Source organism: Pleurodeles waltl, chromosome 8 (assembly GCF_031143425.1).
Source record: "Pleurodeles waltl isolate 20211129_DDA chromosome 8, aPleWal1.hap1.20221129, whole genome shotgun sequence".
In the NCBI taxonomy this organism is placed as follows: Eukaryota; Metazoa; Chordata; class Amphibia; order Caudata; family Salamandridae; genus Pleurodeles; species Pleurodeles waltl.
In genome coordinates this window covers 514222812-514248839 of record NC_090447.1, presented here as the reverse complement: position 1 = coordinate 514248839, position 26028 = coordinate 514222812, and the positions used below count along the sequence as shown (strand labels likewise).

At 42.4% G+C, this 26028-nt stretch overlaps 1 protein-coding gene across 1 annotated transcript in view; it reads right to left on the bottom strand.

Moving 5' to 3' along the window:
- Positions 1–26028, bottom strand: part of SH3RF3 (SH3 domain containing ring finger 3) — a 1332803-nt gene that overhangs the window by 84672 nt on the left and 1222103 nt on the right. The window contains exon 9 of the mRNA XM_069204493.1: positions 2568–2905. Coding sequence (XP_069060594.1) covers positions 2568–2905 — 338 coding nt within the window. The remainder of the gene's footprint in view (positions 1–2567; positions 2906–26028) is intronic.

Below are 26028 nucleotides of genomic sequence, written 5' to 3'. Positions count from 1 at the left end.
AGGACATCTCGCACAGACAAATACATTCTTTGACAAAAGGGTTAAAAAACCCTGCCAAAAAAGGCAAACGGTAGCTCAATCCCGGACCTGCACTTAACTCGCACAGAAGAAAAAGAACTGAGGTACGTGCGCCGGGTTGGTGCCTTTATAGGCGACTGTGATGTCACAGACAGCCCCAATGATGCTGATGATGCCACGTGAAGCCAAAGGACACACACAGATCCGAACGATGCCACCCGACGGCGCGTGCAGGGTATTGCTTGGCAAAAAAATCCAGATTCAAAGCTGATGCCAGGGAATTCAAAGGTAAGGAATCTGCAGCTAGAAGTCTATATCAGATGCAAGTTTCTATGAACATAAGATACCATTTGGATTTAAACATTTGTAGTCAAAAAAGGGGATATGATGTTCTGGTTAATTCTGCTATTATAAAAAATTCACAACCATATTTAGTGTGGAATTTGCCTCATGGGGTTAGACGCTTTTGGGCCTCATTTAAGAAAAGTGGTTCTACTTTACATGTAGCACCACTTTTCTCGCCATCCCTTGCGCCCCCCTATCTCCACCATGTGTGCGGTGTATTTAAAATATGGCACAACATGTTGCAGAGTAGAGGGAAATAGCATAAGAATTTCTGATGTTATTGATGCACGGTTAAGGGTTAGCGCCAAATGTTTGCCATTAACTCTGAACAGTACATAGGGGCTCACTGAAAACAATGACATGCCCCCTTTTAACACCTGCTCTGAGTAGGCATTAATAATGGCGAAAGAATGGCGCAAAGAAATATTTTAGATTTCTTTGAGCCATTTTTTCAGCACCTCTAACAGGGGAACTCTACCCTTGCATACATTATGCCTTGCGCAGGCATAATGTGACGCAAGGGGTTACAAAGTGGCGCAATGCATGTATTGCACCACTTTGTAAATCTGACACAGCAATTATGACCTTGTTGGGCCATATTAGCACAAACAATTAGGCTAATGTGGCACAAGGAGGCCCTAGGAGTTCTTAAATATGCCGCTTTGTACTTTACTAAGATTGGACATACTTTTGTTAAAGATTTTAACTTCAAAATGGTATAGCACCTGGAATGTCAGCGATTTTTGTCAAAGCGATATTTAAGACTTAAAACACGTCCTATTTATTTGCCCAACTTTGCTGCTATTGCATAGAAAGTGGTTAAAAACTCTTTTCTTGAAATTCAACGCACGAACATCAGGAGAGGCTGGAATTACTATACAATCCTCCTAATGAAATGTTCTGTTTTCAAGTTTTTTACTTCTTTAAAGCTTTTTTAAATTTATTTGGATTTTTCTAAATGATCTTTTGTGTACTTTTTAGCGGTGCACTTAGGATTAATTTTTAATTCTATTACTAAGTTATTTATGCTCTTGTTTATTGTATTGTTTTGGTTTTTCTTTGTTTTTTAATGTGGACCTCCTAGGAGTTTCAAATCATGAAATAAACTTTGACTTTGAATATAATAGAGAGGAAATAATGATGTCACTGTTGATCAAAATTCATGAAAATGTACAGATACTATTTTTCAAATCAATATTTAATTCTAGATTTATTTGGAGATTAGAAAGCTCCCAGGCAGTCTGTATTTCTTTTTAAAGTCTGATATCTTGGATCTTAAAGTGCCTTTTAGTGAGGCAAATATGCATGTACGGAACATAAAACTGTGAAGGGTAATTTCACAGGACCTTATAGTGTGAACAAAGAGTAAACCCAAAACTAAAAACAGGTTTTAAAACATACCTGGGATCCACAGGATAAAAGAAAAATTACTATATTTAAAAGGAGTGTGTGTATGTGGGTTTGTTTCCTGTAGAGTGCAATCTTTTACATGGTTCCATTTCACATAATTTGCTTTTTTTGCCACATATTTTGCCTCTCCATTGTCACATAATACAGCCAACTCTGGACTTAATTAGGTCCTCTTTTGAGACCTAGTTTTGGTGGCCCTGATCATAGTGAAGGGATTTCTGTAAAAGAAAATGTGCTTCCAGATTGTAAAATATCTTGTGTGCAGAACTGAGAAGTTTATTTTGGGTTATTTATGCCAGCCCCAGTCACTAGGTGTGTGCAATGCAGAAGAAGATGGCTTAAGCCAGTCAAGGATGATTCAAGGTTTCTAAAAGCAGCCTCACTGCAGGGTAATTTGGAAAGCCTGTACAGGCCTGGTGTGGGCAGATGTGAGGGATGCTATGGGTGAGTACTTGTTTTTGTCACCGATCCACATAGTAGTTGGCGCACATCATTAAGCACGTAATGCACATAGCTATTTAATAAATACTGCTAAAGCATAATGGAGTTTATATACACAGTCAAATGTTGTTCCACAGGTGTAGCCACTGAATAACAATAGTAAGGTTTATTTTTCCTGATTAAAGTATTATTATAAAATGGCACATTATGAAACAATGGTAAGTAATGTTTTTAACCAAATACTCCCAGAAATCAGGGAAACTGTGACACTTTAATATCATTTTGTAACAGCTAAGGAGAGAGAAACACGTCTTTGATATTTATTTTGGAGGACGGCGACTCTTTTCACTTACCGTTCCCGGGGTAACGGCTTGGGCTCAGGGCGCACAGCCGCCATGGTCAAGGAGGCCTGTCTGACGGGAGAGGGGATGGAAAAATTCAGATCCAGGGAGCCGGTTTTCCGGTGCAGTGGCTGCATTCCCATGGCTCCTTGCATTTCACTTTCGATAGGGCATGACCCTGCCCGGCCGTGACTAGACAAGGATGAGATGTGGGGTCCGACAGCCCCTTGCCCAGTGACATCTTCTGCGGCCAGGTGAGGCTCATGGGTCGGTGAAACGGATGGAGGAGTACGCGGCTTCTTCTTACTCGATCCTGCTAAAAGCTTCAACAGCCCGCTTTTCTTCTCTTTCTGAAAGGCAAAAATAAAAATATGTTATTTGATCGCATCTGCCTACGCACCAAAAAAAAACATAATGAGTATCCATTTTACTGCAACAATACCACTGCTCTCAGACCGGCATTCAATTTATTGTTGTGAAACAAAATCTATGACAAAAAGATTAATCGTAAAGCACAGGAAGAATTCTCAGAAGAAGTGGAGAATTTAAAAGCAGAGGAAGCTTGAGCACAACAAGCATTGCTTTGTAAGTGGGATGAAAAGCGAGGAGGCCCTCAAACGTCACATAACGATATCTATGCGGAGGTGTTGCTTAGGCAGCATTTGATGAACCCTAAGAAGTGATGGAAGAGGCCAATGAAGCACAGGTAACTATGAAACTATTATATGAAGAAGAGCCTCTGTAATTAAGGGAGTGGGGCACTAAGAACATTGACCATTGAACAGGTGTCAAGTTTCTTGCCTAGTGAACATAACCTTCTTAAATAGAGAGTATATCAGAAATGGTCACAGCAGAAAGTTATTTAATTTGCGTAATATTTCACACTTAAAAGGGGTTCATTAGCAATAGTATATTTGTCAAGGTACACCCAGAAAGAAACAGCTCTTTACAGGTACATATCTCTCTTATCTCAGAAGACATTGACCCATCCAAAAAGTAAAACTGCCCTTCTCTATGCATAATGCCTATTTATAGATTTTTCTATTTTATTTGCAGTGTTCCATAGCGTGGACTAGACTCAACGAGAGATTGAGTGCTTTAAACAGGACAAATTACACAAGATATTAACATGGGAAACAAAATATAAATGTTACCAGAAATATTAGGCAAGGCAAACTACACAGAATATGCAGCCAAGTTATAATGCAGTGTCAGTGCTTAATTTGTGCTTGTTGTTTCCTGTGCGCTTACAGGCACTCATTTTTGAGGGCCGGTATATATTCTTCTCAAGCACTTACTGTGAGCAAAAGACACATATAGGAAAGACAGAGGAAGAGAAAAATGAAAAAGCGTCACAAACGGAGAAAGCAGAAACCTGCAAGAGTGAGATGGAGGGGCAGGGACTGTGTAGTAGGGAAAACAAACCATACACAGACGTAGTCAGCCAAGTAACACAGGAATAGTATTCTTCTTTTGTTTCTTTAAACCATGAAATAGCTGAACCCACGACTAAGGAAACTTCCGGCAGACAGCTAAGAAACCAGTTGTTTGAAAGCTGGATTCCAACTGCCTCCCAGAAGTTCCATAGAACTTGGTGACATAATATTAAAGTACTTAATTTTGAAATTGTACTCTTGTAGTTTGGATAGAAGCCTAACCAATCTCGCCAAAGCTTTACCTAATTCACTAACGCCTAGTAGGAAAATAATTGGTTTATGATCGGTAAATAAGTCAAACGATGTACCCCAAATACAAGTTTAAAAATGTTCTACTGCCGAAGCACATGCAAGAGCTTCTCATTCAATGGTGCTGTATTTCATCTCTGCCCCACTAAGAGATCTGGAAGCAAATGATACTGTATTCTCCTTACCTCCAGCCCACTGTCCAAACACAGAAAAGATTTATACTGTGGTTGATAAGGTTGTAACATAGGTGCATTAATAACAAGTTCCTTCACTTCCTCAAAAGCCTCGTCTACTTGTGCAGACCATTCAAATTGAGTTCCTTTTTTTAAGTAAGGATCTTAACGGTTGTACCAAAATAGCATACCAAGGAACAAAACGTGCATAGTACTCACAAAGTCCAAAAATGACTTAATTGAGTCTTTTTCTGTAGGAGGAGGCACATTTTTAATAGCTGCTAAATTGTAAGCCTTTGGTTTGATCCCCTTATTGGTAATAGTGTGACCAAGGTATTCAACGTCTTGTAGCATAAACTTGCATTTGTTCAATTTTAAAGTCAAAACACAATCCATCAAAATGTTGAAAACTTTTTATAACATTACAAAATGTTCTTCAGCTGTTTATGTGAACACTAAAATATCGCCCTGCAAGGCCTGAATTTGAGACTCACTGCCAAACAGAGTGCTTATAAGTCTCTGAAAAACACTGGCTGCAGATGCCAGGCCAAACGGCAGTCTTAAGTTTCTGTATGCGCCATATAGCATCAGGAAAGTGTTTAAAACTTGAGAATCTTCCCTTAGGGGAATTTGGTGGTAGGCAGAATGTAAATCTATTGTAGAAAAGTATTTAGCATTGCCAATATTAGCCACCATCTCCTGAATGTGTGGTAGCAGGTGACAATCTACAAGTATATTCTGATTCAATGATCTGAGGTCAACACACATACTCAGATCTCCTGAACATTTCTTTGTTAAAACAATCGGAGAAACCCATTCAGAAGAATCAGTAGGCAGAATAACCTTTTCATGCACCAATTTGTCTAAAAGTTTTTTCAACTCAGTCTTGGCACGCAAAGGAACAGGACTCACTTTATGTATAATGGGTATAGCATTTTGTTTCAACTTTATCACATGCTCAAACCCCTTAACAGTACCAATCGTATCCTTGAAAACAGCTGGAATTTTTCCATTAATAGTTCAATCAGATTGCTGTCTGTCGAAATGTTGCAGATAGGCATTTCCCCAAGAATAATGAGTCATTGTGACCAGGATGTAAATAGATGACCAGTCTTGCTAAATCCTTCCATCCTATGATGCTACGTCCCTTAACCGCTATATATATTTTAGTAACTATATTCCTACCTAAGCATTCCAAGGGTGAAACAAAATAACCTAATAAAGCTACATCTTGTTCTCCAAATGCTTTGGGATTTATGTCAGATAGAACAAGAGTCGTATTAGTAGGCCAGAATTTGTAAACTGTTTCATCACCTAATATAGTTACTGGAGCTCCAGAACCTGCCATAATTGTGACCACCTTCCCATCAATGGTAGCTTGGCAAAATGGCCCCTTGATTTTCTTACAAAAAACAGAGTCAAGACAAATTGGTTCACTAATTTCAATGGTTAACAAGACATTGAATCTATTAATGCAGTCTTGAACGTCATGATTTTTGTCATGGATGTTCACATTGCTCATCTTCACCCTTTCAGTACTACCCGAAGCTCTTTTACATACAACTTGGAAGTGACCAATTTTACAACAATGTAAAAATCTTTTACCAACTGCAGGGCATGAAGGATAATTTCCTACGTAATTCTTTGAGCCACATCTATAACATTAATTTGGACCCCTCCCCATTTTATAATTTCTGTTCATAGCACAAATAGGAGTATCATCAACGACTAAATTCACTGGTGGGAGACCTTCCTGGTTACTCCCACAAAGCGCATTCTGATTGGTGAGCACTTGTGTTGTTAAAATTGATCTTTCTATAGCCTTACCAATGTCTATTGTCTCTGATAAAGTAGGATTTCTACAGGTCAACAAACGTTCTTGTACTTTTTTCGAATAGCAATTAAATACAAACTGATCTCTAATGTAGATGTCCACATTCTTTTCAAACTCACATCTAGATGCTAAAACTCTTAAAGTAGCAATATACTCTTCCACTGACTCATCACTGGCTTGCTTAGATTGAAAGAAACTGTGTCTTTCTAATAAGACACTCGGTTCTTCTGAATATTGTTTGCCCATGCAAGTTTTTGCCTCTACATAATTCCACACAATTCCATCACCAGCCGGCATCGGTATAACTGGTAAGTTGTCAAATACTCTTTGTCCAGCAACTCCTAAGTGATTGAACAATAATGCCATCTTTCTTGCAGGCGAATAGTCAGTGGCCTCTAAAGCCGCCAAATAATTTTCAAACTTGCGTAGCCACTCTTTCCATTTCATCTCAGGTTTGCCTGCTTTTTGTAGAAATGGCGGTGGTTGTATTGCTCCTTGTACTGTAGCTATAGTTAATAAGAGATTGAGAAATAATAAGTATGAAATGTGGACCTAGATAAAATTGTGGCAGTAAAATTTGCAATAACGTGAAAATTACATGAAAATTCAGTTTGCACTGGAAAGGTAGCAGATATAAAGTAGAACCCAATCCAACATGGCCACCAAAACAATTGTGTGCTTCGTCGTCTCTAAGTTGTAAAATCCAAAACCAAAGTGTGTGACGCGTTAACTGAAACGCGCTGCTAAGGAGCCCGAGAAACACGCGAGGAAGCGTCCAACATGCACAGCATGTGATGCGTTGCAAAGGAGCCAGAGAAACACGCAAGGAAGCATTTGACGTGTACAGCATGTTATGTGTTAGCTGAAAACGCGTTGCTAAGGAGCAGTGGAAACGCACACTTTATGAGCAATAGAACGAAGATGAATGGAAAGAATAAGCGTTTCCTCAAGAGATTTCCAGATTGTAAAAATAGTCAAATAAGATAAAATGTTCTCACCGTCGAGCAACAACAATGAAATTCAAATCTGACAACAGTCGGTGGGTTCAAGGTCTGCACCCAAGTTGTGATGAATGTACCCCACTCCTGGTGCCATATGTAGAAGGGGAAACAAACAGCCCACAGAAGGAGTCAGCCGAATAAAACAGGAATGGTATTCTTCTTTCGTTTCTTTAATCAATGAAATAGCTGAACCCACGAATAAGGAAGCATCCAGCAGACAGCTAAGAAATCAGTCGTTTGAAAGCTGGATTCCAACTGCCTCCCTGAAGTTCCATAGAACATGGCGACATAATATTAAAGAACAGTAAAGAAGGACAATGACACAAATGTTCATATTACAGAGTCTCTGTAAATGGATTGAAGAGCCCCGAGATGGCTTCAGGATTATGCTGCCTTAGTATTCCCTGTTCGCACATTTAATTACAGCAGCCGTAGGTTTAGGAGGACAGCTTTGGGCACTGGCATGTTTTTACTTATAAATTAAGCACTGGAACATATCATGAAAATTAACTTACATTGGACTGCAAAATAACCCCCTAATTTGCTGTAGTACCAGGGGCGGCTCCTCCATTAGGGTGGAGAAGCGTCACCCTCCTGCCAGAAGTGGCAGCTGGAAAACCTTTAAAAGAAAACGTTAATAAACTTTGTTTATCGTTTTCTTTTAAAGGGGCCACAAGGGTAACAAGCAGTGTGGAGGAGTGCTCAGCACTCCCTCTCAGGGAGCATGTGTGTTTGGTCGGCTGTCTCAGACTGGCCACACACACATGGCAGCAGGCTCTCGCCAGCCCAGCAACACAGTTGCCGGGCTGGAGAAAGCCTGCACAGGCTCCCAGTCTGCCTGGGAACGCACTCGACGGGTGCTCCCGCCAGTCCTGACTCTGCTCTGAGCAGCATCAGGATTGGCCGCAGGGCAGCCTGGGAACCTTTGCCTGCAGCCTGAAGAGGAGATGATGGAGGAGCGGAGCTGCGCACAGGGTTATGGTAAGCATTTTTTTATTATTATTATTTTTAATTTTATTTTAATTTCCCCCACCCTCTCCCCTGCGTGCCAGCCCGCCCCTTCTGCTTGCTGCAAGCTGCTCCTGTGTAGTACTCATATTCGGTAAGCACTTTGTGCATAATCCTACTTCAAAAACAGGTCACAGGGGAAGTGGTGTTGGAAAAGGAGATATTTTGAATTCTCTGTTAAAGTCTTAGAAAGGGGAGGCAGACCTGATATTTGAGGGGGCAAAGTTGCTTTCTTTGGAGGCACTCCAGACGAAAGATAGTTTACACAAATTAATATATAAGTGCATACATGCACTGTAAATAACTGATGTTATTACCTCCATCAGTAGTAACCCTAGAATCATGGAGTGCTGAGATGACTTGAATGCCATTTGAAGATCTGACATGCAAGTTGTCGATTTCCACAGTAAGAATATTATCAGTGGCGGCTCCTCCGTTAGGGCGGAGGAGCGTTGCCCCCACCCCACCAGCAGCAGAAGCTGCAATCCTTTGACAACAAAAGGATAATAAACTATGTTTATTATCCTTTTGTTGTGAAAGGGGTGGGGCCTTGTGGGGTGACCTGGATGAGGGGAGTGCACTGCACACTCCCCTCAGTGCGCATGTGTGTTTGGCCGGCCGTTTCAGGCCAGCCAAACACACATGCAAAGTGTGCTCTCTCCAGCCCCGCAGTGTGTTGCCGGAGAGCAGGCACAGGCTCCCAGTCTGCCTGGGAGCGCCCTGGCTGGGCATTTCCAGCCAATCCTAATGCTGCCATGGGAAGAGTCAGGATTGGCTGCAGGGCAGGCTGGGAGGCTGCGCCTGTCTGCAGTGACAAGGGAAAGAGAAACAGCATGGTACAGCGGCACAGGTAAGTTTTTATTTTTATTTTGTATTCGAAATTCCCACCGCACGTGCGTGTGCCGCATCCACAACGCCCTTAGTGAGCGCAGCGAGGCGCGACTGATATGAACCCATTGAGCTATGCTAACATGTATTTATTCTGGCCAAGAGTTAGAGCTGATGTGGCAGATCAATGGGTTAAGGTGCATGATGCTGCGATCTGTGCATATCCATCATGTGTCAGCCGCTAGTACTGGTCAGATAGGTCAGGTTATAATTCTGTCTGTAGCAGTGATATGTTTAATCTCGAGGTTAAAGATTTGAATACTAGGAGAGAGCATTGGGTTGTGCACTTTCTGCAAATACCTGCATTTAACAAAATGTTTACATTTTCATTATACATTAACTCCAACCTTTATGCAATTATATGTACAACTGAAGACTCCAGTGCAATGCTTAATAGTATTTCAGACATCACAAACTGAAAATGGACAGTAGGTATTCACTGGGGATGGCATGTAGCTGAATTCATGGTGGGAGACATAAGGTAAGGACATCATTTTCTACAGCCCTTGACAGCTCCCAATAAGGAGAAGAGCACCCCAAATGCCTGTAAGCCTGACAAAACAAATGGGCATGTGGCTTTATCACTGAAAGTAGCATCAGCTCCTACTCTGCCTAAAGCTTATCAAAGCCCCTCCTTGTGCATTGAACACTGTCAAACGCTCCCAACATCCACCAGATCTTCTTCCAGAATGCCACCACATTGTTCCCAGTCTTGAATTGGTACAGGTTCCCCCTGCTGGAATGCCAGTTCTCTTGATGCATTAGCATTTCTCCATTACTTGAGGGTGCCATTGGTTTAGACCTGCTCAGCTGGCTGTGCTTTAGAGGTGGGCAGATGGCAATGCTCTAGATTTTGAGGATGAGTATTGCACTTAATACTTGTGTAGATGGGGAGACATGGTTCCCAGGGATCATGTTTTCATCATGCAATGATGATTACTAAGAGCCTGTAAGGCACAAAGAACGATGTGTCGGGGTCACACTTTATGCTGTGCTGCTATTGTCAGAGCATTCTTGTACTTCTCAAGTGGGTAGTGCCAGCTGTGACACAAACATTATGGTCTCTTTAGTATAAAATATGAATGGAAAACAACAGTATTTATGCACATTATTCACAAACACATAGGCCCTCATTACAACCTTGGCGGGCGGCGGAGGCTGCCCGCCAAGGTTGTACTACCAAGCGGCCGCCAATGCGGCCGCACTCCCGCCGGCCCCATTTTGACATCCCCGCTGGGCCGGCGGGCGGAACACGTGGCGCTTCCACCGCAGTCGTAATCCGCAAGATTGTACCGTTAGCCTGTTGGCGGTACAATCGCCAAAACAGCCCTGGCGGTCTTTGACCGCCAGGGTTGTAATGAGGCCCATAATGTCCTTTCAGTGTATCTCGAACACTTGCACTTGGCAAGCGTGCCAACTAGTGACAACTTAACAGATTTTAAGAAGGTGTTTGAATGACCTGATTTGTAGTATTGTACAGATGATGCATTGTGAGATAGTCAACAAGGTAGAATAGATGTAATGACTTCTGTGACTCATTTTCACCAAGTAGCAGCTAAAACTACCTATGCTGAAAAAAACTCATATGACTCTGTTTTCACGTGGGTATAAAGAAGAAACTGAGGATGAATTGATGTCCTACTTTATTTTCGGAATGCACATCTAGTACTGTTGATTGAGGATTCAACGCACGATACTGGAAAGGAAAGAAGGACATTCAAAGAAAATGATTCAAATTCTTCCTGATTTTATCTGCTTGATCACTGGTTTCGGTGGACCCGTATTTCAAGAAGTACTTACACAAGTAGATGCTGTGAGTTGTCCTTTGAAAACGAAAAGGAGCACTGCTAAAAAGCCTGGCTCTATCTGTAGTGTGGGGATACTAGTCACATGATTCAAGCCTGTTTTAAATGGCCGCTGAAGAATTTTGGAAGAAATCAATTCTTTCCTCAGAAAAAGAGAAAAGTGTGTTGGCATGTTATATTGGGTATTTCGCTAATACAAATTATAATTGTTTGTTTCTTCTACCAATTGTTATGAGTAGAGAAAAATACGAAGGTTGTTTATATCGCTGCACTTCTGGATACTGCTACCTCTGGAATGGTTATTATTCAGGATTGGGCCAACAAAATTACATTCCTAAAAGAGGTAAGAATACTCATGAAGAGACTGAAACATTTGGTGACTCACCATCAACTTCAGGTGTTTTATGAGAGGCCTCTTCACCATTGTAATTCTCATTTGGTGATCACACAGAAGTATTATCTTTTGACATTATTGCTTCTCCTAATTACTTGCGCTATAAGTTTTAGAATTCCTTGAAGAGGCTTAATTTGTGTGTTGGGTGGTCTACTCGAACAATGTCTTTGTTATCATGATTACTGTTATGCTTCCAGAGTTTAGTGGTCACAGAGTGGTGAAATGAAAGACTCCACATCCAATGTAATAGTGGCCTATCTTTCTTCAGTGCCACTGCAGTACCATGATTCAGTTTTTGTTGAGCTTAAGGGTTTGCTTACTCTCCTCTCACATGGACCAGAATGCACGATAGCAGCTGAACCTGGTACTATTGTTCCTTTATTTCTTAACTGAGAGAGAGAAGGAGTTTGTAAAGGCTTATTTACAGAGACCATGTTCTCTGGAATTATTAAGGTCTGATCTGAAACCTGGTCAGACTGTTCAATATAATGCCATCACATGACATAAGCCTTATCAAGAGTGTTCTATGAAGTGTTCCGCTAGACCTGCTCACCTGTTTGGGAGAGCATCATCCCAGTGACATAGTCTTAATTACAACAGACTATAACTGTCCTGTTAATCACAAAACTCCATTCTCAAAACATCATATTAGCTACCCAGCATACAGATTACATACTGCTGATTGGCACTAATATTTTAAATATTTACCTTGAGAAAGCAGGTCTGACCTTCAAAACTTGTGTTGGCTGTATTTACCCATTTAAAAAATTGAACAGTTATTTTTGGAGTAAACATGAAGGATTATGAACACATTTCTACAAATTTAATCTAAAAAGAACATTAATTCAGGTTGGGAAATAAATGCTGAGAAATGTATGTATGGACTCGCAGTACTCTTTTTCTGCGATATCTGTTCCTATTTGATTTAGGTATAAGAAAGCATTTACTTGTGATGGATGAGTCACAACCCATGTGTTTCTTTAATATTAATTGCGTCTTTCGCCCCCTGGTCACTATTGTTTGCTTCTTGCAGTTCAAACCTTTACTGTATCTCTTTCTATATATTCTCACGTGGCTTTTCTCTTCTGTGGTGCTTTGTTGCCTTTCTCTGGGCACAACGAGAGATCGGAATATTGCAAACCTTTTATCAGTGCAGGGAACTCATCTGATTTTATGAACATACAATGTACACAGCAGTAAACATCTATGGCTGTCATCACTTTACTGAACACTTTTGTCCTGTTTGGACTTTAGAGAACCAACATATAAATGGTGTGTGGATCCTCACACTGTAGATACAAAATCTTTTTGTGCAAAGTCCAAATGCCTTTGTGTTCTAAGGATGGGAGGACTCCATGAAGATAACAGGAACATCGCTTCATCCAATCAGTTTGCTATTAGATTTTTATGCCTTTAGGGGAACAAGAGGCTGTTTTATAAGGTGGCCCCTGTACTTTTGAACCCAGTGTAGAAAATCTTTAAGCAGGAGGGAGTCTCCACCAAACAATGTTGATGAGAATAATAATCCACCACTGCTTGGTCTCAGTCAGTTGCCTCTTTCGCGTTGCATTTCATTCTTCCTCCCTGCCCCAAGTCTCTAGATGGCACAATGACATAATTTCCAGTGCCAATTAGGTGGATCCTGGTAATTCAGCATAATCTTATGACTGAGGTGTTACCTCTCAGTGCAGTGATCGACTGATGGAATGATTGGCTCAACCAAATGCGGGTACGAGCCTAGGGGCCTGGGGTGCAACCCATTTAATCATGAGGAGGACCCCGGGTAGTGCCTTAAGGCAGTGCCACCATGAGATCTTCAAGATAGGAAGACCTTTGTATCAAAGAGACAAGAAGATAAATTCTAAACAACCACCTGCTTCCCCTCAACTCCAGCTGTCACATGTATTCAACCCAGTTTTACTCCAGTCTCCCACTGTGACATCACAGGCACTGGCCTGCGTAGCTGAGGTCACATGGCTAGAGCAGCCACAGCAGTAGGTTAGCAGCAGAAATCAAATAGCACATTCAATCACATATGTAAACTGAATTCCATGAGTGAAGTGCCCACCCAGTGATTTTCTTCACATGATGAAAATTGACCCAGTAGCCAAATTCTGGAAACGCACAAACAAGTTTGCCAGGTTTGTTGCGGCCACATTCTCCAAGTGCTTGTAGGAGTAGAGCCAATGTAAGAACATAGCCGAATGGGCTACACTTGCTCTTCGTCTTTTGTGCCTTGATGGTTTATGAGAGGCGATGTCACATGGTTAATCATCATACGGAACACTCATGCTCAGTCTGTTTACCATGATATCAGACAGCAGTTTATATGGTGCGCTGATGCAGAGTACTTTTACTTAAGTCTTCTAAATCTTCTACCACCCTCAAAATATATAAAATTACTATCATCTATTGTGCTCTGAAATCAAAGCATTCTCTTTTAGGAATCTGTATCACTGTACTGTGAAAACGTAGATCGCTTAGATATCTGCTATCTTGTAAGATGGAATGATGATTCATTATCATTAGGACACAGTCATTTGAAAACTCATACACAGCGTACTATGCAACCTTATTATATGGCACACACCGCCATTCAGTATGGAATTCAACTGTAGTGTATTTGGAATGGTGGAAATAAGGTATATGCAGTGGCTACGGCACTCTGGAGCCAGAAGGTGAGTAAATTTCTTCTTTATTAAGAACAGAGTATGAGAAACAGGTCCGTCCAGGAACACACAGAGGCTCAGCTGACACAAGTAGATTCCCCATGTCATAGACGTAATGGAACCCAGTCATGTCACCGGCCTCAACATTCCACCCAAGCATAAGCACACACAACAGTATATGCTTCCTTTTACGAGAACAGCAAATACACTTAAGGGCATATTTATTAAAAAGTCACACAACGCAGCAAGTCACTTTGCTGCGCTGAGCTGCATGATAAGGAAAGGGCAGGAATGTGCCGTACTTAACATTGTATGTTGCATTCCTAACTTTTCTTGTGCAGTCTAGCGTCAATGCAGCACCCTTGCAGCATACTGCAAGGGTGCATACTCTGTAAGCATGATTGTTTTTGCAGGAAGGAACATCATCCTGCACAAATAAAATCTCCTGAGGCATTTTCCTTTTTCTGTGTTTGCTTTAGAATGCAGCACACATGGAAAGAGGAAAAGAAAAGAAAAATAAACATATTTCTCCTTGTTACGACTCACCTGGGGAGGTGCAGCAGTTTTGGTGAATTCCCAGATCTACTACTTATGGGACTGCGTAAAAATCCATGGGTCTTATTTGGAAATACCCACGCACCACACATGGAATGCCTCCATGGGACAGAGTGACGCGTTGTGTTACTCTGGATTTACCAAGTCACTCAGGGCCACACAAGGGCCCATATTTATACTTTTTTGCTCTGCACTTGCGTCATTTTTTGACATAAAAGTGGTGCAAACATACAAAATACAATTATATTTTGCAAGTTTGCGCCGCTTTTGTGTAAGAAAAATGACGCAAATGCAGCACAAAAAAAGTCTAAATATGGGTCCAGGTATTCTTGCGTGACTTGATATATCAAACTTTTAACACTGCGTCACTTTTGCGTCCCGTTGCGTGGTCCAAAAGTGATGCCACCCTTTGATAAATTTGCCCCTTACTTACTTGAAAAATGGTGCTCACAGGCTGAAGATACTGCATACTGGAATCCAGGACAGAGTGATCAACAGACCTGCTGTGTGACCATTTTCCACATGCATAATCTACAAAGCAGCGCTATGCACCACAGATGCCTAGCACAATGAAGGAGGAAACAAAACTCAGAATATACCAGTTTAGAAAAATCAGTCTTCAAAGGATATAACCTGTCTTCTCCTTTTAAAGAAAAAACTTTAATATAAGAAAAACATGTTTGAAATGATTTGGCAGCTTGTCTGCCTAAGTTTACTCGTAATGGGTAATACCCCTTCAGGCTGGATAGTAAAAATAGGGTTATGTTATTGTTCACTTACAGAATTGGTAGGAAGGCAGACCCCCCAATGCCATCCGTCACCTTGCAGATCACCTTCAATACTAATTTCACCACACTCTTCACTTCCTGAACGTTCTGTATCCAAAATATGATGTCCCTGTATGGGCCATCAATTGATCTTGACTTTTATGTTTTTATTCAATGCTCACACTTACTTACACATAAACCCAGGTCTTCAAACCATTCCATACAAATTACCCTCAAGCCAGAAATTCTAATTTCTCTGTTTGCACTTTAGACACATTACATTTGCTACACCAAGTACCATTCTTCAACAGCACTGAATGTTTGGAAACATGCATATTCTTCTCAGGAACTTCAAAACTGAACTTTCTTTTGGTTCCAGTGCCAAACTTGTTTTTGTACCAGAAACAAATCTCCCATACTGAAGTCTACTTGTTTTACATCACTTACTGTCAGAATATGTCTTTATTTTAGCTTTTGTTTTAGCTTTATTCAACTTCACCTTCCTTTTAACATCATGATTTTAAAATCATAGTGGTATTTTGGACCTCTGTTACCCCAAACAACCAATCTGCGGTTAATTTGGTGTTGGTGTCTTTACTTCCTAACATGTAAAAGGGGACAACACTGTCACATGAGTGAGGATTATTGTGACAGCTCCATATTATTTTTTATCTCAGAGAGGATACCATACATAATGCACCAGTGACCAGAGTTTGAATTCCCTCTTCACCCCCTGTTTAGTATCTCAACCAGAGAATTTGCATAGTGACTGCACAATACCACGCTATATTGTTCAATGACTACTTCCTTGAAAGTAAAATTGTAAAATAAACTGAACTCTGTTGTCTGACACAAATGAATAATACACCATTTGCAGAAGTAATCTACCAACACCACCAAGTAACTTGGCTCCTCAGGCATGTTTTTAATAGGTCCTGAAAAATTCATAGCTTCTTTGTCTCATTGTAAATCTGCCATGGGAACCATATTCTGAGTTGTACCACTCAGTTTTCTATACTTGTTTAACAAACAATACCCCTTAGATGTATTTCTAAAGCTTTCTATCTGATTATCAATTTCAGGCCGCCAAAAATATGGATCCTCATAGATGACCTTTATGAGTCAATCAAGTAAGTCTTTCTCAAATTCTACAATGTGGTACAAATGCATCGATCAATACTCAATTGATATTCAACCTGACAAAAACTCTCCATTTAAATGTTCCTAATTAGGCCGCCCATGTAATACAGCATCCTTCTGACGGCACTCTATCTACGTTTGAGCACTAATTTCCCTGCTACAAAATTCAGTTGCATCAATCTGTGCCACAATTCAATTTCAGACTCAACCAGACCTGCTGTTTCATTGCCAACAAAAAATGAGACAAAAAATCTGCCCTGATGTTACTACCACATGCAATTTACAAACATTTGATGCTACACTCCTCTACCCATGCTAATAACCTAATCAACCTAGAGGACGCACAGACTTTATGTTCGCTCTAATCCATCGATGCTCAGTTTCAAGAAAGAGGGTAAGAAGATTTTTCTAGAGAGATACTTAACATAACACACGTTTTTTTTACCTGGGCTCAAAGCACAATCTCTTGGGCCACCAACTCTTTGTTGTGATTATTTTGCTTTATATTTATGTGATACTATATGTTATGAACAGGTTTTGGAGGTTGCTCTGGACAGAGCTCTGATACTTTTGGGTCAGGTGTGTGCTGTACAAAGCTCTCTAAATAATTAAATATATGACCTTAAAGAGTTCTTTTCAGGTGATGCTGGTGCACCTACTACAGATTTTACTGAGTCTTCCATCTCCAAATACCCCAGAAAAGTTATTACACACTTACAGTTGTCTTTACGCACTGTCATTCCCTGCTCACTTAAAATGGTTAGGACAGTTACTCATTATGCAAGTGTGCTCTTCCTTAGTGGAAGCACAAATCAAAATATTGTCTTGTGTGGCCTGTACCCCTAGTACAGCCATTAACAAATTATACTTTCCTTTCTTTAAATAAATACACTAGCAGCATAGGTTTGATGAAAGGATAAGCTCAAATATTTGTAGGCACCAATAAAAAAGATGTTAAAGGCTGCAATTCAGACTCCAAGGCCACTTGATGGAACACTGCCTTTAAGTAATTGTAGTGAGCATAGCTAATGTTTCTTGAATATTAGGTATTTGATGACAAAACACTATAATAATTGCAATTAAGCCCCTATGTCTGTCCGCTTCAATGCCCGGATTTTCTGCAAAATGCATTTTCAAACTTTTGATTGTTTCACCATTCTAATCTCATCTTCCAAATGGCTCTCTGTAAGTCTAATCACAAATAAATATTCAATTATTTGATGGTCTTCAGCACCCAAAGAGTTTAATAGAAAAACCTTTTTATGCTCTGGTTCAAATTTGCTCCCATCAATAGCAGCTAGTTAGTTTTTGAGAGCTCTGTGCCACTGTTTCCATTTTTGACTTGGTTTACCAGGTGCAGGGAAAAATAAATTAGCCTGTGTGACATTTTAAGACCTTGTCATATTCTTTCCTTAAGAATACAAAAAAATCCAATAATGCAGGACAACGGCTTGGTAGACTTCTGGAGACTGACACACCCAGCAGATAGGGAATATACCTTTTTATCTCCTGTCCATAGTACTCAATTCCGACTGGACTATTTTCTTATTTCACGTAGCCTAGTGGCGTACACACAGGAGGCTCACATATTAGGTGGAGGTTTTTCTGAACACTCCCCAATTCTTTTAGTCATCCAGCTGGGTCTGGTATCCCCAGGCCGCAAGCCATGGCGATTTGCTGTTCACTGCTGCTGAACCCCTCAAGGAAAGGCGCAACTGCAAGCACACGCATCCACCTACATGCAGGACAACCTCGTCTCAGTGGCATCCAGGAGGGTTACCTGGGCAGTGGCCAAGGCAACATTACGGGGCCACATGATGCATGATGCCGCGCTAGCGAACAAAGACGGGGCGGCGTGGCAAGCCACCTTAGAAACTGACATTGAACGCTTGATGCAACAATACACAGCTCACCCCTCCCTCCCCACCCGTAGGGAACTGGAGAGAGCCCGAATGGCTTTGAACTAACTCTTTACTTCTCATGCCGAATACGCGCTCCAGCGCCTACAAGGTCGGCATTATGAGCAAGGGGAGAAGGCTGGCTGCTTGCTGGCAGCACAGCTCCGCCAACGAGCGGCGACCCTAGCTATACTGGCCATCAAGGGCTGTACGGGGGAGACTTTCACACACCCGCAAGAGATAGTAGACGAATTTGCGACATTTCACTGTCACCTTTATGCCCTGGAATCGCAGTCTTCTTTACCCAGATAGAGGCTTTTCTCAATAAATTTACTTTGCCCTCGCTTTCTGAGGCGGGCCGATAACTGCTGGGGGGTGGACATCACCCGGCAGGAACTCCTATAGGTTGTCTCCGTTCTCCCATATCACAAGTCACCTGGAGAAGACGGATTTCCTGCGGATTTCTACAAGTGGGCGGGAGAAGAAACACTTGATGTCCTGCATGGGGCACTAGATGAGGCATGTCAGCTGGACTCTCTGGGTGCGATCTCCAACACCGCCATAATTGCTGTTATACCAAAACCTGGTCGCGACCCTCTGCTTTGCAGTAGTTACCGACCCATATCCCTCCTGAACAGCGATATTAAGATATTGGCCAGTGTCCTGGCGAATCGCCTGAGTAAGGTCATCCCGTCTCTCATACACCGGACGCAGGTCGGTTTTGTGCCGGGCCACAACTCAAGGAATCATCTCCGTACCCTCTGCCACGCCCTTTGGGGGGCTTGGGCCATAACGAAGGCCGCGCTAGGACTGTCCTTTGATGCCGAAAAGGCATTTGACCACATAAAGTGGCCATACCTATTTGCAACATTGGCGAAGTTTGGATTAGGCGATCAATTTATTTCCAAAGTCCGTCTGCTATATGATCATCCTACGGCGCGGGTAAACTGCGGGGGCTTTCTCTCAGATCCTTTTCCTATCTGTAGAGGAACAAGGCAGGGGTGCCCTCTTTCCCCCCTTTTGTTCCTGCTGGCATAGGAGCCGCTGGCGGCTGCCATCCGCGCGTCCCTCGGGATAGCGAGTCTCCCTCTCCCGGGCGGCACCACCTCTAAACTTTACCTGTACGCTGATGATGTCCTGCTCACGTTAATCGACCTTGACTGCTCATTGCCTACATGCATGGAGATCATTGACGACTTTGCTCCTCTCTCTGGCTATCGGGTAAATTGGTACACGGGGGACGATGAAATCAGCGCTCCTGGGCTTCCCATTTCGCTGGACTCCAAAGCGCCTTAAATACCTGGGGGTTTTCATCAACCGCGGCCTAGAACGAATGGCGGCAGACAACCTAGACCCCCTCATTGCACGCATGAGATTTGACTTTGACAAATGGGCCCAGCTAAGCCTCTCCATGTGGGGCAGATTGCAGGCGGTGCGGATGGTCACGGTACCGCGCATCACATATGTACTGGGACTTTTGCCCCTTCAGATACCCCTCTCCACGTTGAGATCGGTAGATGCCGCAATCAGATCCTTTGTGTGGGGGTCTATGCGCCCCCGTCTAGCACCGGCCAAACTAATAGTCCGCAGATCACACGGCGGAATGGGACTCTCCTCGGTGGAACATTACGCCTTGGCCCTCCACCTGTCACCACTGGCTGATGCCCTGTCCGATACCCTAGAGTCGCCACAGTGGATATCCGTAGAAAGAGAATTGCTCTCCCACACAGGAGGCCTTAACGGGCTTTACCTCACAACTTCTGCGCCCTCTCATGACCTGAATCTGCTTCTGAAGGCGACCAGTGTGGCATGGCAGAGGGCCCACCGTCTTCTGGGGGTTCACCCTGCGCATAGGTGGAACGGCCCTAAACTGGCCGCAATGGAGGGACCCCGGTCTTAACCGCCTAGTCGAGGTGCTGGAGAACGGCAGGCCCAAACCTTTTGCCAGTTTGCAGGAGGAATTCCACCTCCATCCTGCACAGGAGTGAAGATGCCTGCAACACCAGCATTGTATGCGTCACCACCCCGACATTGCCCGACGGGGGCTGCAGCCCTCACCCATAAAAGCTTACCTGATGACATGGGGAAGACACAAGGGTGTAGTGTCTGGCCTATACGAAGTCCTTACAAGCCACCTATATTCACAACCTGTTCTAGATAAACTGTGTATACAATGGCAAGCCCGCCTCCAGCAGACTTTTGATGAGGAGGATTGGGCAGACATGGTGGAAGCGTTAGACAGAGGAACGCGTGAAGCTCGCTTAAAGTTCTGCCACTTCAAGATACTTCACGATTGGTACTGGACCCCGGTGAAGTTACACAGGACCGACCTCCTCCGCAATACCTTTAGAGCGCCGTGCATCAATAAAATCCAGGGCTCACGTTATTAGTCAGATTGAATCTGATGATATACTTTCAACGGGCCTGGGCTTGCTTCTGAATAACACATGATCCATCGTGCACAGCCAGGAGTTCCATGACGGTTTGCCCTGGTTTGCCCTGGCCCGTTGAAAGTATATCATCAGATTCAATCTGACTAATAACCTGAGCCCTGGATTTCATTGATGCACAGCGCTCTAAAGGTATTTGACCTGGAATACAAATACCTACCACTGGATAATTACTTGACCCCCAGACCTCGGGACACAGTGAAGCAATTACACGAAGATGTCCCTGACCACCAGATTGTATTCCCACACTGGATTTTAGGTGCTACCGACTTGAATTTCCCTGTCCTGATGATGACCCACTTTTGATTTGTTTCTGCAACTGGGTCGAAACGTCAACATATCTTTGAGTGTGGAATATAGAAATATAAAGGACTTTTATGCGTCTTCAGGGCTTCCTGGACTGACGGAGCCTCTAGAAGTCCATAATATTCTTAAAACCACCCTTTGTACATACTGTGTATATATCACCTTCACTTCTTTGCACTTTTTTCACCTTCACTGCTTTGACTAGGAGCACCTATTCAGACAAATGCAAACTTTATGTCTAGAATAACATGTTTAAAGAAATATATACCTTATGTCTGGAATACCATGTCTAAAGAAATACACAATGTAATAAATTTCTATTGATGTCACATTGTTTGTACGCATAGAACTACTTTAGTCAAAGGATTACCGCGGAAGTCTAGGTTACTTCCCCCTTGCATTGACCATTATTCTATTTGTATTTACTACCCTGGTCATAAGGGTTAGAGGGTTTTTGCCTCATTGTTTGTTATGTAATATTTTCTGTACAGCAGTTTCCCCCGCTCAACTTTTGCTGCCATTTTTGCTTTACTACCAAATGCAAAACCGCAATGTGGCCCGGAACGCTCTATGTTTTGACGCAATGTGGCACGTCTGACTAATGACAGCTAGATGGTGATGTACTACCTGGTCTCCTGTGAAGCATCAACTTTTTACACTTTGAATGCTTCTTGACTAACCCCAAAAACTGCTAAATCGTATCTCCTTACCACAAGTAAGTTTCTGGTACAACCAACAATGCCCTTAAATGTATCTTTATTCAGAATAGAGGTTCCACACCCAGGGCTGGTTTTAGGGTGGCACTGGCGGTGTGGCCGCACTGGTGCTGACCTGGATTGGGGGGAGCTGACCTTAGTGGGGCACTGGGTTTAGCAATAACTTGCAAAACTTGCGATTTAAAAACACCTGTTGAAAAGTTCCTTGTGCGTCCAGCCTTCAAAAGCAATTCAAATGGCAAGATACCTCTTGTGATTAATGTTCCTGCTAGGGAGAGAGATAGCAGTTTTGCCTAGAGGCAGCTTTGACTCAACATAAAGTAGCACAGAGGGTTAATATGCCTGCTGCAAAGAACAGACCTATATTTTATGTGGATAGGTGAGTGGATTAGTAAAGTTAGTCTTTGCAAGCGCTTTAAAACAAATCAATGTAAGTGAATGAGGAGCTATGGAGAGATGGAGGACACTTTTGCCGGGTGGTAGTGAGAGAATCCAAGGAGGGGGCCTTGGGGTAGTGAGCGCCAAAACACACTGTCGCACAGGCAGCCACACACGCTAAAGCCTGCCCTGTCCACTCCAACATTGACTTATGCTTGTCGCTAAATCGTAGTGTATTCGGACGGTGGAAATAAGGCACAGACATCTTCTTCAGAAAATTGTAAGTAAGAGACTTCAGAGACAGAGCTCACAGGCTGAAGATGTTATGACTTAGCACCGAGGACATACGGTGACCAATGGTCATACCGAGCCCTGGAATCCCACAGCATGAACAAGTAGCACAGCCATGAACTACAAAGCAGCACCACGAGCCCTAGATGCTTCAACAGTGAACAAGGATAAACTAAAAAAAAATATGGCTTAACCCATTACAAAATCAGGAGATAACCAAATAGAAAACTCATCCTTCAAAGGATGTAACAGCAATTGTAATCATTTTCTCTCATCAACAGCTGAGACCTCCTGTGCAATAATTGACCCTTTGCCTGTAGGCCTTGCATTTGGTAGAGTTAGCCATATTGGAGGGCAATGCTTTATTCTCTGTGCATATCTAGCTTTAATTGCGGCTGCCATTATTTGTCTAAAGTAAGTTAAATTAGTTAGAAACGTGTGTCTAGTTTCCTGAATGGTTGCCATGCTGGAGCAGGTGTGCATTGTGAAACATTGGAACAGAACATTCTGAAATCGCCTTTCAAAAGATATAATTGTGCTCTGAAGCCTGATCAATCATGGCATTGTTTGGCAAATGAGAACTTTTATAATTAGGAGCAATTTGTAGCAATTTATTGAGTAAGAGCATAATGAAATGAGAGCGGCACTCTTTAAAAAGTAGTCCAGAGACACATGAAATTCTAAAGTCACTGTTTCCTACATTTATGTTTTGTTACTCATGGTCGGACTGGGACAGAAAATGGGCCAGAGCACCAAAATAAACATAGCCCCAATTAGTAAACTATCTAAAAATGTAGTAAGTTTGCAAAAGTGGGGCAGTTTTGAACCTCTAAGGAAAGGCTGATTAAGTGGCTTTGCAAAGTTTGGGAACACTGAATGGGTTTGAGCTTGCTGCAGGCAATATTTGTTTGAATATCAGGGAAATCAACAATAAAAACTGGTCTAGCAGACCATAAAACAGGCTCACAAACAGCCAAAGAAATGGCCAACACAATGACCTGTCAGACCAGCCCATTGGGCACTGCCTGACCACAGGCACTGCTTGATTGCCCTATAGACCAGTCCAACCCTGGTGTTGCTATGTATTTGTATGCATGGTTTGCCAATTACTGGCTTATTGGCGCTTTGTACAGGTACTGGTCTGCGGACTGTGAGTTTATCAGTAGGCTTCTCCATTGTTGGTCTCCTACCAAAATAAAATCTTATTGTGAGGGGGTGGTTTAGGCACTGTGTTTCATCCTTATGGAGGCAATGCATAAGGAGCGGTGGATCTTGCAAAATTCCAATCTAACCTGCATGAATGTCAAGTGTGTAGTGAGTTGTCTCTGTATGGTAGTTCGTAGTTCAGACTTGACCAGTGGTTCTCCATTGTCCCTGGTTCACATTCTTCATTAGTGCTAGGTTTTACTCTAGTGTCAGTGGTGTAACGAAACTTGAGTGGGCCCCCTGCAAAGTACATGGAGGGGCCCCGCTCCATACTCAATCAGGAGTTAACAAGCCAGTGTAATGTGATGAGGGTACCCCCGGAGCTAGAGGGCCCCCCGCACGGGCTGCAGGGGCCTATGTTACGCCACTGTCTAGTGTAGCCTGTGGGGGGGGGTGTAATTCGCATCTTGTGGTTGTTTCGGAGTTCACACAACACTTAAATTGGTTATGTCATATATAACTAAACTTATCAGGTCACTCTCAGCAACCATCTCCACCACCAACACCTACAGACCCAACAACTGCCTCCTAAACCTGCTGCAGGAGGAACACAATATAGAAAAACAACACTATGGTGACCCTCATACAGTTATCACATTTTCTAACTTGCGTGCTCAGAAATGCTCGATCTCTCCAAAAAAAACAAGCACCACATCTACAACCTGCTCACTGGCACTTAACCTGACTATTCATAACAGAATCATGGTTGGGTGATGACATGGCCCCTGTTTTGTATGAAGCCATACCTCCTGGCTATCAACCCATCACACAAAGCCATGTAGGCAAAAGAGGAGGTGGACTAGCTAATATATTCAAACAAGAAATAAATCTCAGCAGAACAGAAAACATTGCCATACAAGGTTGTGAGGCCCTCATCACCAGATGCAGCCCGACAACATCTTTGTTGTGGCCTCTTTCTATCTTATGCATTCTCCCCTCTACCTTAATGTTCCCTGATGCTCAGCCGATGAGTGAGGTCATTGTATGGTTCCAATGTTGACAATGATTGTGCTTGGATGAGCGGACAGTGAGAAGGGCTGAGCGGCAGGGTGCTGCTCCTGGTGAGGCTTTATCTGTAACCTACAACTAAGCTAATAAACTTACTTATTTTATAAACTACAAGCATCCATCATTGATTACTACACTGGCGACGATTTAAGGAAGAACCAGCGTGTAAAAAAAGAAAGAAAATGAACCTACCGAAAATCGAAGGAGGAACCAGATTACAGAGGAAAACTAAGAGAAGAGTGCTTGAAAATCTAAGAGAAAAATATGAAGCAAAAGAAACTGAAAATGGAAGTGAAAAAGAACACCCTAGGAGCCCCACCAGTGTCTTTTCTACCAGACAGCCTGTACTCAACAGAAGTTAGAGGGCGAGTAACCTGTTTAACTTCAAGACAAGATGTTTAATCAACTAGGTGCTCAGCAAACAGGGAGTGCAGTGGCCTGCAGATTGTGAAGGTGGGCTGCTCAACTGTGCACAGAGACAGACCTGTTGTACCTGCTTGTATGGACTGGGCATATTGAAGAAATGGTCTGCTGAACTTCATGTGTACAGAATTAAAAATGTATAGCACTGAACCTTTGGCAACTTAGTGGAAAGTCAGCTGAAGGAACAACTGGTGTCAGCATTTAAACACTATCTGAAGAGTGATCAGTGAACCTGCGCAGCAGCCACTTGAAGCGCTGTGCTTAAGGGCACACATTGTGAATAACAGTTACAGTCTCCCTGTTGACTGGGTTGCTGAGTTTCCCCGCCCCCTATTTTACAAGAGAGATTATTGGGTACCTGATCTGTTTCCAGGAAGCTATCTGAGGGGAAGACTACAATGCCAACCTAGCACATGGGAACAGCTCATGTGCAGTGGAGAACATGTGCGCAATTTTTCCCTACGAGGATAAAGAACTGTGCGTTCATTTAAATGGAATAAACTGTACAGTGACAATGTATTCAGGTGAGAAGTCGCTCAATAGGCGTGGAGTTTTTGAATATTTTCCTGGGAATAATTTTAGATTTACTGTTATGTGCATTTTACTCAATACCATACATTGCTTGAGTGTATTTTTCAATACTGCTATAATGGATTTTAAAGATGCATTGGGTTTAATTGAGTAATGTTATGTCCATGCTGACAATGCTTGCTGCTGCTGAAATTAATTTTTAATGCTGTAATGAATTGAGAAATGTTATGCAGTTACTGACATGTTTTAAAGTTGTTGAGTCATGGCATGTATGTTACACATGGGAGGTGCACCCTAATGCTATTTTAACATGAAATTTTGCTAACCATATTTTGCGTGTGTATATT